Source organism: Nicotiana tabacum, chromosome 6 (genome assembly GCF_000715075.1).
Source record: "Nicotiana tabacum cultivar K326 chromosome 6, ASM71507v2, whole genome shotgun sequence".
Classification (NCBI taxonomy): Eukaryota; Viridiplantae; Streptophyta; class Magnoliopsida; order Solanales; family Solanaceae; genus Nicotiana; species Nicotiana tabacum.
In genome coordinates, this window is record NC_134085.1 from 51,863,326 (window position 1) to 51,876,256 (window position 12,931).

Below are 12,931 nucleotides of genomic sequence, written 5' to 3' on the forward strand. Positions count from 1 at the left end.
TTATTTAAATGATCAATTAACTAAATTAATTTACCAATTGAACAGTTAGTTAATTCCTAAAAATGCACAAATGAAAAAGAACTATTTTTTGGTATTTTATGATAGGAAATATGCAATTAAAGACAAAAAAATTGAGAAAAATAATTAAAATAACAAAGCACTAATAACTTTAGGAGGTGTTAAAATAGTGCAAAAATTAGGTGTTCAGAGCTGTCTCTCTTTGCTCGAGAACATGAAGAGTTTTCGTGCAAAGAAAAGTGAATTCCATAGCTAATTTTTTGCTCACATATCACTCCAATGAAAGCATTTTTTTGAAAAAAGGTGACCGAACCTTGATTCCGTGGTTGCCTACATATCCTTGGCTATAAAGGAATCAGGTCAGTGTAGTTCTGGAAATATTTGGTAGCTGGGACTGCTGGACACTAGAGTTAAGACTGTTGCTGCTGTTGTTGTTAATGTTGTTGTTACAATTACTCACTTCTTACATCAAAAGAAAAAGAGGAGATCACTACATATGTCTGCAAACTAAGAGTACAAAATTCTTATCTATGTATCTTCTGGAGTCAAATTTTGATTCTTGACCTGCTCGCTTGTGTTGACCTTAGATTGGATCTTGATGCCTTTTTGAAGAAAAGATTATGGCTCATTCTCGATTGCTTGATTTCCTGCTCAGAACTTGAAAAGATGAATCTTGAGACGCCGAGTTGCTGACACCTCGTCGAAAGTAAACTCCAATTGTCTTATGATCAACAATCTTCTTTTTTCTGATGGAAACTGAAATTGCAAGCTTTAATCTCTACAATTTGTGCTTTACGACAGGGTCCTACAATGCCATCAAAGACAAACAAAATGAACAAAAATTTTCTTCCCCAGTCTGGCACTAGGAAAATTTTGTAAGTTATTAGAGAGATCTGTAAATTATCTAATTCAACGAAAGGAAGACAAAGACAGTAGTATAAACTACTATGTGAAGATATGCCACCACGGGGTAGTACCCTGTGTTACCAAAGGGAATGGAATTAAAGGATGGTACCCTGTATTACTGAAGGGAAACGTCACCGGGAGTTAGCACCCTGTATTACCGAAAAGGAGTGTAGTTATGGGTTGGTATCCTGTATCACTAGAAGGGACGTAACCATGGGTTAGTACCCTGTGTTACTGAAGAGAGATGTAACCAGAGATTGGCGCCCTTTATTACTAGGAAGAAATGTAACCAGGGATTGGAGCCCTGTATTATTGTTAAAGTGCTAAATCTCTCTAGGCGAAAAGGTTCTACTTGAGTTAAGTTATGAAAACAACCTGAGCGAAGAGTACTTCTACCCGACAATATGAGTTGGATCCCCCATAGGAGAAAAGATTCTACCTGAGTTAAGCTACGTAAAACAACCTGAGTGAAGAGTACTTCTACCCGAAACCATGAGCTGGATCCCCCTAGTCGAAATAGTTCTACCTTAGTTAAGCTACATAAAACACCATGAGCGAAGAGTACTTCCACCCGAAACTATGATCTGGATCCCCCTAGGCAAAATGGTTCTACCTAAGTTAAGCTACATAAAACACCCTGAGCGAAAAGTACTTCTACCCGGAACTATGAGCTGGATCCCCCCAGGAAAAATGGTTCTACCTGAGTTAAGATTCGTAAAACACCTTGAGCGAAGAGTACTTCTACTCAGAACTATGAGCTGGATCCCCCTAGGCAAAATAGTTCTACCTGAGTTAAGCTACGTAAAACACCCTGAGCGAAGTGTATTTCTACCAAGAACTATGAGCTGGATCCCCCTAGGTGAAATGGTTCTTCCTGAGTTAAGCTATGTAAAACAACTTGAGAGAAGAATACTTCTACCCGAAACTATGAGCTGGATCCCCTAGGCGAAACGGTTCTACCTGAGTTAATCTACGTAAAACAACTTGAGCGAAGAGTACTTCTACCCGGTACTATGAACTGGACCCCCCTAGGAAAAATGGTTCTACCTGAGTTAAGCTACGTAAAACACCCTGAGTGAAGAGTACTTCTACCCGGAACTATGAGCTGGATCCCCCTAGGCAAAATGGTCCTACCTGAGTTAAGCTACGTAAAGCACCTTGAGCGAAAAGTACTTCTACCCGGAACTATGAGTTGGATCCCCCTAGGCAAAATGGTTCTACCTGAGTTAAGCTACGTAAAACATCTTGAGCGAAAAGTACTTCTACCTGGAACTATGAGCTGGATCCCCTAGGAAAAATGGTTCTACCTGAGTTAAGCTACATAAAACACCTTGAGCGAAGAGTACTTCTACCCGGAACTATGAGCTGGATCCCCCGAGGCAAAATGGTTCTTCCTGAGTTAAACTACGTAAAACAACATGAGCGAAGAGTACTTCCTCGGAGAAATGGTTCTACCTAAGTTAAGCTACATAAATGGGAGGTGCGAACAATAGTGATGCATGCTGAAATAAAAAGAAAAATAGAGATTTTAAGGAGCTTACGTTTGGTGACATTCATTCTTTTAGAATCGCCATTCTGTACTGCTTTGTTCCTGTTTCAAACAAAGAAAAATTTGTGAGTTTTCAAAGTGGTGGTTGGTTTGTGGCCTTGATGGCCTGAGTAGCTTGATTTACGGCCACTACTATCAAAGAACCGATTCTGTCAGCGTGGTACCAAGATGCTCAGCTGCTTTATATCATTTTCTGGAGACCTTGGCTTTCCAATGTTGCCCCCAACTATTTCATACTCGGTTGTCCATGGTACCGCTAACCCCAACTGTTAGTGGTACCACCTTGGCTTTCCAATGTTGTCCCCAACTGTTTCATACTCGGTTGTCCATGGTACCGCTAATGCTTGTCCCTAAGGCCAGGCACTTTTTCCCTTTAAAATCAAACTCAGTTGTCTTGCACCTAGTATCAGTTTGTGTTCGTATTGCTTATCAACTTTTCTCATGAAATAGGTCTTGCTTAGGCGACTTTTCGGTTTCTTTGAAACACTTTATTCGCATTATGATATGAGATCTCAGATGGATTCGTGCCTTTGCCAATGTTATAAATGCCCCAAATTGTGCTCGATATTATGGGGAAACTGTAGCTAGTTTTGCAGCCATTTCTTTGCTTTGCTTTTGATGCAGGATTAGACCAAAAGGGACTCAAAGAAAAATTATGGGTAAAAACAAAATAATAATTGAAAGTGAAAAAGAACTATGCTTAAACAAAAGGTGTCCCTTTCGAGGAAAGGAATATGGAGACTTATCTGGAGGTATGTGCCGACTTCAATGAATCATGACATGCATTTTGGACTGGACGCCTGATCCGTCTGAGCTGTCTAATTCTCAAAATTCGTCGCAAATGTTCATCTTGAAATTGTCTTGGATGTGCTCATGCCGGAGAATCGAAGACCCTCATTCGGCTAGTAGCGCCCTTTGCGAGTTTTTGCTAACTGACCACTCTTATTTCTCTACTTACCGTCGCCTTATGGTGCCTATCTGGGTTTTCACTGATAAGACTCTCTTATTTCTCTGCTCACTGTCGCCTTATAGTGCCCATACAAGTTTTCACCGATAAGACACTCACATTTCTTTTTCTTTTTTTTCTTTTTTTTTGGACTAAGATACTGTATGCGGGAGGTTGGCCAACGTCTTTGGCATGGGGACTTCAAACATTCCCAAAGATCGATCAAAAGCTCTTAATAAGGAAAAGGCAAAAAGAACCTTGAACTGAATTATAACTTCTGGAACCGTTTTTACAGAAAACCCGTAAAATAAAACAAACTTCTTCCCCAGGTTGGAGTATTGGGAATATGGATTTTTTATTCTGATGGGACCGAACCTAGGGTAAGGCTGCCTATGTATCCTTTCGGAATCAGGACGGACGTAGTTCAATGACTCCGAAGCTTTGTTGTTTGACTCTTTTTTCTTTCTTTCTTTCTTTATTTCTTTCTTTTTTTCACAAGTACACAGATTCCAGAAGGTGCAAAACAAAGAAGACAAATATGTCTCAAAAGAGTTCGCAAAAGGGTGACACATATTTAGAATAGCGAGCAAATGATAGCCTTTATCATCTCGATCAGAGAAAATCAATGCGTGAAAATTCTATAGTGGGTATAGATCAGACATAATATCTTTTGACTGCATCTACATTAATAGTCATGTCTGGTACCCGTCCTTCTTCATCTACCAAGTGCAAGGCCCCTTTTGGTAACACTTTCTTGATGATATAGGGTCCTTGCCTGTTCGGGGCGAACTTTCCTTTAGCTTCTACCTGGTGCGAAAGGATGCGTTTCAAAACTAGCTGGCCTACCTCAAACTGCCTTGGGCGCACTTTCTTATTGTAAGCGTGTGCCATTCTTTGCTGGTATAACTGGCCGAAACAAACTACTGCTAGCCATTTTTCATCGATCAACATCAGTTGTTCTAATCGGGTCTTGACCCACTCAGTATCTTCAATCTCTGATTCCACAATAATTCGAAGAGAGGGAATTTCGACTTCAGCGGGTATTACAACTTCAGTTCCATATACAAGCAGATATAGAGTTGCACCAACATATGTGCGAACAGTTGTGCGGTATCCCAAAAGAGCAAAAGGCAACTTTCCATGCCGTTGCCTGAAACCTTGGATCATCTTCCTAAGAATTTTCTTGATGTTCTTGTTCGCCGCTGCAACAGCTCCATTGGCTTTTGGCCAGTAAGGGGTAGAATGGTGATGCATGATTTTAAATTTTTCGCATACTTCCTTCATCAAATGGCTATTTAGATTGGCTACATTGTCAGTGATAATGGTCTTTGGGATACCAAAGCGACAGATGATGTTGGAATGAGCAAAGTCTACCACTGCTTTCTTGGTGATTGCTTTGAAAGTGACGGCTTCCACCCACTTGGTGAAGTAATCAATTGCAACCAAAATGAATCTATGCCCGTTTGAAACCTTTGGCTTGATTGGCCCAATTACATCCATTCCCCAAGCAACGAAAGGCTAAGGAGAGGACATGGGATGCAACTCCGAAGGATGGGAGTGAATCAAGTCATCGTGAATCTGGCATTGGTGACACTTGCGAACAAAACTGAAGCAATCTCACTCCATAGTAAGCCAATAATACCCTGCCCGCAGAATCTTCTTCGCCAAAACGTATCCATTTATGTGAGGTCTGCATACCCCAAATGCACTTCGCTCATGATTTGCTCCGCTTCTGTGGCATCTATGCATCTCAACAAGTTTAAATCTGGGGTCCTCTTGTACAGAATTTCCCCATTTAGGAAGAAACCACTGGCAAGCCGCCTTATAGTTCTTTTTTGATCTCCTTTGGCATGCTCTGGATATTCTTTCATTTTCAGGAATCGTTTTATATCATGATACCATGGTTCACCATCTGGTTCTGTATCAATTGTATTGTAGTAACCGTATTGATTCTGAACTTGGATTTCTAGTGGATTAATATGAGCATTGCCTGGATAAGGGAGCATCGAGGATAAAGTTGCCAAGGCATCGACTAGCTCGTTGTAAAACCTGGGAATGTACCTGAACCCGATAGATTTGAATATTTTGCTCAAGTCTTGCACAAATTGTCTGTATGGAATAAGCTTGATGTCTCGAGTCTCCCATTCGCCCTGGGCTTGCCGGATAAGCAAGTCGGAATCTCCCATAACCAATTGTTCATGCACATCTAGATCGATGGCCATTTTCAGACCCATGATACAAGCATCGTATTCTACCATATTATTGGTACAGAAGAACCGAAGTTGGGCCATTGTAGGGTATTGATGTCCAATAGGTGAGATAAGGATTGCCCCAATACCAACTCATTTGATATTGATAGCCCCATCAAAATACATTTTCCATACAAGGTTATCGTTTGGAACTACTTCCTCTATTGAGTTGTCCTCTTTATCTGGGAAGTATGTGCTAAGTGGCATGTACTCATCATTAACTGGATTCTCTGCCAAATGATCTGCCAAATCCTGTGCTTTCATCGCGGTGCGAGTGACATAGATGATGTCGAACTTTATGAGCAGGATTTGCCATTTTGCGAGCCTGCCAGTCGGCATTGGCTTTTGGAAAATGTACTTCAAAGGATCCATTCTGGATATGAGGTAAGTAGTGTAGGACAAAAGATAATGTCTCAGGTTCTGAGTGACCCAAGTCAAGGCACAACATGTCCTTTCTAAAAGGGTGTACTTAACCTCATAATTGGTGAACTTCTTGCTCAAATAATAGATTGGTTGTTCCTTTTTGCTTGTTGCATCATGTTGCCCCAGAACGCATCCAAAGGAATTATCCATCACCGATAGATATAAAAACAAAGGCCTACCAGGTTCAGGTGGGACCAGTACAGGGGGTTTTGACAGATAATCTTTGATCCTATCAAAAGCTTTTTGGCAATCGTCCGTCCACTTGATAGCATCATCCTTTTTCAACAACTTAAATATGGGCTCGCACGTAGTTATGAGCTGAGCAATGAACCTACTGATGTAGTTCAACCTCCCGAGTAAACTCATGACTTCTTTTTTGTTCTTCGAGGGTGGCAGATCTCGAATGGACTTTATCTTAGATGGATCCAATTCGATGCCTATCCGGCTGACTATAAAATCGAGGAGTTTCCCAGATGGAATCCCAAATGCACACTTGGCTGGATTAAGCTTAAGGTCATACCTTCGAAGCCGTTCGAAGAACTTTTTCAAATCGCACACGTGATCAGCTTATGTCTTTGATTTTATGATGAAATCATCGACATATACTTCAATCTCTTTGTGCATCATGTCGTGGAAAATGGTGGTCATGGACCTCATGTAAGTTGCCCCTAAATTCTTTAAACTGAATGGCATGACCCTGTAATAATAAGTACCCCATGGAGTGGTGAAAGCAGTTTTTTCTGCATCATCTTCATCCATTAGAATTTGGTGGTACCCAGCGTAGCAATCCACAAACTATTGTATCTCATGCTTTGCGCAATTATCTACAAGAATGTGGATATTTGGCAAAGGAAAATTATCCTTTGGACTTGCTTTGTTCAGGTCCATATAGTCAACACAAACTCTAGTTTTTCCATCCTTCTTTGGCACATGCACAACATTTGCCACCCAGGTGGTGTATCGGACAACTCTAACCACATTGGCGCTCAGTTGTTTCATATTTCCTCTTTGATTTTGTCACTCATGTTTGTTTTAAATTTTCATTGCTTTTGTTGGACTGGTGGAAAACCAGGATATGTAGGAATCTTATGAACCACTAGATCAGCACTTAAACCCAACATATCAACGTAAGACCAAGCAAACAAATCTCTGTATTCAAATAAAAGTTAAATCAAGGCATCTCTGGTTTTTTGTTCAGTGTGAATGCTTATCTTCATTTCTCTAACTTCTTCATGACTTTCGATATTAATTGGCTCAGTTTCATTGAGGTTGGGCTTAGGCTTGTTTTCAAATTTTTCCAACTCTCTTTTTATTTCCTCGACAACCTCATCTTCATCATATTCAACCTCTTGATGCATTATTTCGATATTAGATAGCTTTTTAAGACCTGGGCATGAATTCCGCATGCATGTCATGTTATTAAAGCCGGCATTAGCAAAACTGAAATGGAAATAAAATGACAGGAATTAGGAAAAGGAAAAGATACAAAACTTAATAGGAAACTGAACTGCATTTCATTGAATTCGAAAGGATAAAAGGGTTAACATCAAAACAAATCAATCATACTGAGATGTTTGGATAACAACCCTGAAAGTAACCCAAAATACAAAAAGAAGCTGCAAAAGCAAACTACCAAGACTCCTTCCTTGTGGGGAAAGAAGTTGCTTCCCAGTTGTTAAGCATGGTTTCTGGGCCAATTAGTTGCATATTGGCACGACTAGTGCCTTCACCAGCCTGAATCATATTCACTTCAGGAAACATCTGGCTGAGGCCATGGCAAATTTCATCAATGTTTGCATGCGCTGAGGAATTTTGACCCTCTTGGAGTCGTGGCTTGACAAAAGTGTAGAAAATATGAGGGATAGGTTGTTACAAGACCCATCCATGTTTTTTGCGGTGCTTGGCTTTGTTTTCGTCTGCTTGTGTTGGCTTGAAGCCTAAGCCAAAATTATCTCGGTTATTGAATGGAGAAATAGGCTCCGAAATTCCTTGCAATGATGCCCCCAAGCCTTTTCCTGGCTCATAACCTTGTCTCAACATAACTGCAGCCACCATTACAGATGTGGCAGAAAGACGAGGATGCAGAATGGGCTTTCCTTCCTCAATATGGTCCACATCAACCACTTTAAAAACCTGATAAGCATGGACTCATACCCTTCCTTGGCCTCAATACAAGGGATTAACGGGTCTTTATAAATGGAAGACTCATCTTCCTCGTGAACAATAATTTCTTGCATGTCATGTTCGAATTTGAGCATTTGATGCAAGGTGGATGGCACAGCTCGGGCCGTATGGATCTATGTCCTTCCAAGAAGAAAGTTATAAGAAGTGGCCATGTCCACTACTTGGAAGACAATCTCAAAGTCAACCGGCCTAATCGTCATGGTGAGGTTGATCTCCCCAATGGTATCTCTCGCTGATCCATCAAAAGCCCGGATGCGAACATTGCTGGGTCGGATTTTGGCATATATCTACACTTGAGCCTCCATCAACCATGACTTGCTTTACATAATGCCCCTCACATTTGACCATCAAGTGCAAAACCTTATTGTTCCCGGCTCCCTCATCGGGAAGTTCATCATTAGTAAAGAAGATTTTGTTCACCTCAAAAAATCGGTTAGCCATCTTCTCTAACTGATTCAATGTGGTCTCCTCTGAGATATGTGCCTCGTTCAGGACCTTGATTAGTACACGAGCATGCTCTTTGGAATATATGAGCAGAGATAGTAGAGAGACTTGGGCATGAGTCTTTCTTATCTGGTCAATGATTGAGTAATCCTAAACTTTCATCTTTTTTAAAAACTCTTCCGCCTCTGCTTTAGTGATTGGTTTCTTTATTGGAAATTGGCCTTCTCTAATTTGCTTGGCCTTCCTCAACTCTTCTGGAGAGTAATACCTCCCCGATCGAGTCAAACCTCAAGTTTTCCCCACTTCCTCTATAATTTCCTTGCCTTTGTAGGTCATCACAGTTTTGTTGTAGTTCCAAGAAATGGTTTTCGTGTTTGTCACAGGGGGTTGCACGGCAGGTTTGATCATGATTGGCTTTGTTATGCCATTCATACCACCCTGATTCTGCTTTGTATTGGGGTGGCCTCCAAGGACATATAACCTTGGGCTTGGAACATTGGAGAGAACTTCCAACCTCGATATTTTTGGAACAAATAAAGTTGCCTTCTTTGAGCTCTGAGCACCTTTCACAATCAATGGCACATCTAGGCTGGGACTTACTTTTAGACCTGTTCCTTCTTGAATTGCACCCACTGTCATTTTTGCTCGACCGACTGGCTTGTATTCTTGATCTTGACCAATCATTCCCACAAAATAAATATCATTGTGTGCTGGCAACGGGTTGTTTGTCACATTAGGAAGGTCCTCGCCATTCGTCACTACAATTAGTTTTTCAGAAATGAGTCTCTCTATGGCTCTTTTCAGAGTCCAACAGTCATCAGTGTTATGCCCTGGGGCACCTGAATGGTATTCACATCTAGCATTTGCTTGAAATCTATGTGAATCAAGATGCATATGGTGGGGAGCGATGGGTCCAATTAGGCCCATTTGCTTCAGCTTCTGGAATAGACTAGAGTATGATTTGGCCAATGGAGTGAATTTTTCTGTCAGCCTCTGCTCTCGAACATAATCCTGCCTGGGACGACCACTATAGGGTGCCTGAAAACTTTGCTGCTGAGGTCGGGGGGCCCTTGGAGCTAGTGCCCGTACCTACTGATTGGGAGGCCGAGCATATGATTTAGCATTGAACACTGTATATTATGGTGGGCCCACAGAATATTGAGGAATTGGTGGGGAATAATAAGGTTGAGGGTAGCTAGATTGCCTCTGCTGAACTTGCGCATAAGGGTGCGATGCCCCTCTTTGAACTTCCCTAGATCCCGAAGCCATCATGGACCCTTAATCTCTCTTCTTTATATTTGCCAAACCTCCCGACCCATTTTGTATAGCTTGGGTGGTGGCTTTGAGAGCAACTTGACTTACAATTCTGCCAGTCTTAAGGCCATTTTCGACCATCTCCCCTATTTTGATTGCTTTTGCAAAAGGTCAACCCATCGCGGACATCATGTTCTGAAAGTAATCAGGCTCTTGAGCCTCCAGAAAAATAGCGATCAACTCGTGGTTATCCATGGGTGTCTTAACTCTACCCGCTTGCTCCCTCCACTTGATGGCATACTCCCTAAAACTTTCGGTCGGCTTTTTCTTCATATTGGACAAGGAATTATGATCCAGTGCAATATCAATGTTGTACTGAAATTGTTTGACGAAGGCCTGGGCCATGTCATCCCAAACATGCCAGTGAGAGATATCTTGGTCAATGAACCATTCGAAAGATACCCCCACAAGGATTTCCCCAAAGTAAGCCATCAACAGCTCTTCCTTTCCTTTTGCACCCCTCAACTAGTTGCAGTACCTTTTCAAGTGGGCGATAGGGTCGCCGTGTCCATCATATTTCTCAAATTTTGGGGTCTTGAACCCTCGTGGAAAATAGATGTGAGGGAACATGCATAGATCACTGAATGAAACACTTTTGTGACCACCTAGTCCATGTATGTTCTTTATATTCTGTTTAAGTCTTTTCATTTTCCTGGCCATCTCATATGGCTCAAAGTCATGGCAGGCTTTTCATTTTCCACTGATGACTCGTACTGAGGAGTCTGATTGTATAGAGCCAAGACCCTGAAAGTCGTATTTGAGGAATAGTATTGGCCATCATAAGCATGAGATGGTGGCTCATTGTTTGGCCTCATCACAGAAGGTGGTGGCGGGAATGTATATACCGGTGCGCCAGACACGACGAGAGGGGTGTTCCTGACCGGCGAATGGAGGTCGCATATTAGAGGTACCAGGGGCATCATGGAGGCTATAGTTTGGCACATACCCTGGTGGTAGAATGAGATCGCTCGTTGCATGGAGTGGTGGTTGAGTAGCCTGGGGTATGTTGGAAGTTCCCTCTGAGGGACCCTGGGGTAGAGGTCGACCAGAAACCCAAGTTTGATATACATCTGACAGTTGCTGTCTCAATTTTCTTATTTCCTCCGACTCTTGCTCAACTAACTGACCCTGCGGATTGTCACTGACCAACTTGATTTCATCACTGTTATCCATTACCACCGCTCCCTTAGATCTTGTGAAGTAATGATGTGTTGCCAGTTTCACCACAAACCAACCACCTTAAGCTTACTATATAAGAGGCAACAAATGTGTTAGGGTTAAGCATTTTATAGATAGGAATCACACGTAGATATTCTATGCTCCTAAAATATCACCATCTCTAACATGCTTTTGGAAGGCTTCATGTTTCATTCCGGCTTATCAGCTTGTTGCTTATTGACACTGTTATTTCCTTCTCTCTCTTTTTTTCCGTTGTTTTCCTTTCACTTTGCCTTATTTTGATCCCTTACTTTAGAGTCATTTAAAAAATATTTGATCGAACCTTTTGCGGGTTGTCTATGTATCATGTCGCCATATTAATCAGATCATTACGTAGTTCATGTACATGACAATTTTTTTTTTACAAAACAAACATCTTTTTGGTTCAAATTTTTCTAAATAAAATCTTTTTCATTGATTTTCAATATATATATATATATATATATATACACGACTCAAAAAAGCAAGAATTACATAAAGATAAACAAGACTAGACCTAACTCAAACAGACTTTTTAGGATAAAAAGCAAAACAACAAGACTCAAAACACCAAAAGACTCTTACAGACTGAAAAACACAAAAGAATAATGAAAAAGAACTGATAACTAAAAGAAGACTTTGATCTCTGCAGTAGAATCCACCAACATCACTGTAATCAAGGCACTTGTTCCTGCGACTGACCCCCAACATTGCAGTATATCCTCTCCAAATCTGCAGATATATGATGAGCAATGTTCAATGATACTTCTGCAAACCGCTCAGGCGTCATTCCCTGGAAACTCCTGCATGCTTTTAAGGTATACGTGGCTACCTCGAGGATGTTTCCCTTAATGTATTCCTGAGCCAAATGCAACTCTTGGTTTTGCTAACCATGGGTCTCAGCTAGATCCAGCGCATCACACTCGCGGTCCAAGGCCATATCTCTCTGGCGCCGATTTTCTAGTAACCCCCCTCCAACCGATTGATCATGATTTGGTAGTGATGTCTTTCTACTTCAAACTCTGCGATCTGGCTCTCCTTGCTTGACTCAACTCCCCCTATCTGCTCCCTCAAACTTGGATTAATGGAGCAAAACCTCTACGCTCATGATCATGGACCACCTTGAACTGGGCTTCTCTTTCTTCTTGTTGTTGAGCGGTAGTTTTTTCTGCTTAATTTGAGCTTTGAGTGCTCGCCTCTCTTGTGCCCACTGAGCATTTTCCTCCTCCCAATCAATTGCATGTCGTATGGATCTTTATGGCATTTGCTCAGGGATAACTTGGTTATGAAACCACTCAAGGTATGCGAGGCTTACCTCCCCCAGTTCACGATCAGCTACCATCTCGTCCAAATCAGAAAATCGACCACCAAACCAAACCTTTTGTGCATATGACTCCCTTGGAGGTTCTTCTCCCTTGAATTCCCACGCGAACGGACGCATGTCCTCAATCGGGGGCATCTTTTTCTCTCTCCCTAGCTGGCGCATGATGCCTAGGGGCGTGTAGGTTGGAAACCTCTGAAACCCAGGAGTATGAAGAACGGGCGATACATCGACATATGCATGACCCTAGCAGAAGGGAACCAATAATAGTTCCAAGTGATTCTATCATCACTCAATGAACCAGGTAATGTACACCAGGCCCTCACCCCCTCTGGAAGATTACAACTCGCAGCTCAGTCTGGGTGACATCCAATGTAATT

The 12,931-nt window shown here is 41.7% G+C and overlaps 1 protein-coding gene across 1 annotated transcript; it reads right to left on the reverse strand.

Moving 5' to 3' along the window:
* Positions 1–643: 643 nt before the first annotated feature.
* LOC142181814 (uncharacterized) lies at positions 644–4,673 on the reverse strand. Its single transcript, XM_075255368.1, has 2 exons — positions 4,341–4,673; positions 644–796 (listed from the first exon to the last, which is right to left on the reverse strand). The coding sequence occupies exons 1-2, from the start codon at positions 4,671–4,673 to the stop codon at positions 644–646; spliced, it is 486 nt and encodes a 161-aa protein (XP_075111469.1).
* Between the last annotated feature and the right edge of the window lie 8,258 nt (positions 4,674–12,931).

Excerpts from the sequence above, each read along its gene's own strand:
- LOC142181814 (XM_075255368.1), bottom strand. The coding sequence starts at position 4,673 with ATGCATCACCATTCTACCCCTTACTGGCCAAAAGCCAATGGAGCTGTT. Across the intron at positions 797-4,340 it reads ATGAAAAATGGCTAGCAGTA|AGATTAAAGCTTGCAATTTC; the intron begins GTTTGTTTCGGC and ends CACAAATTGTAG.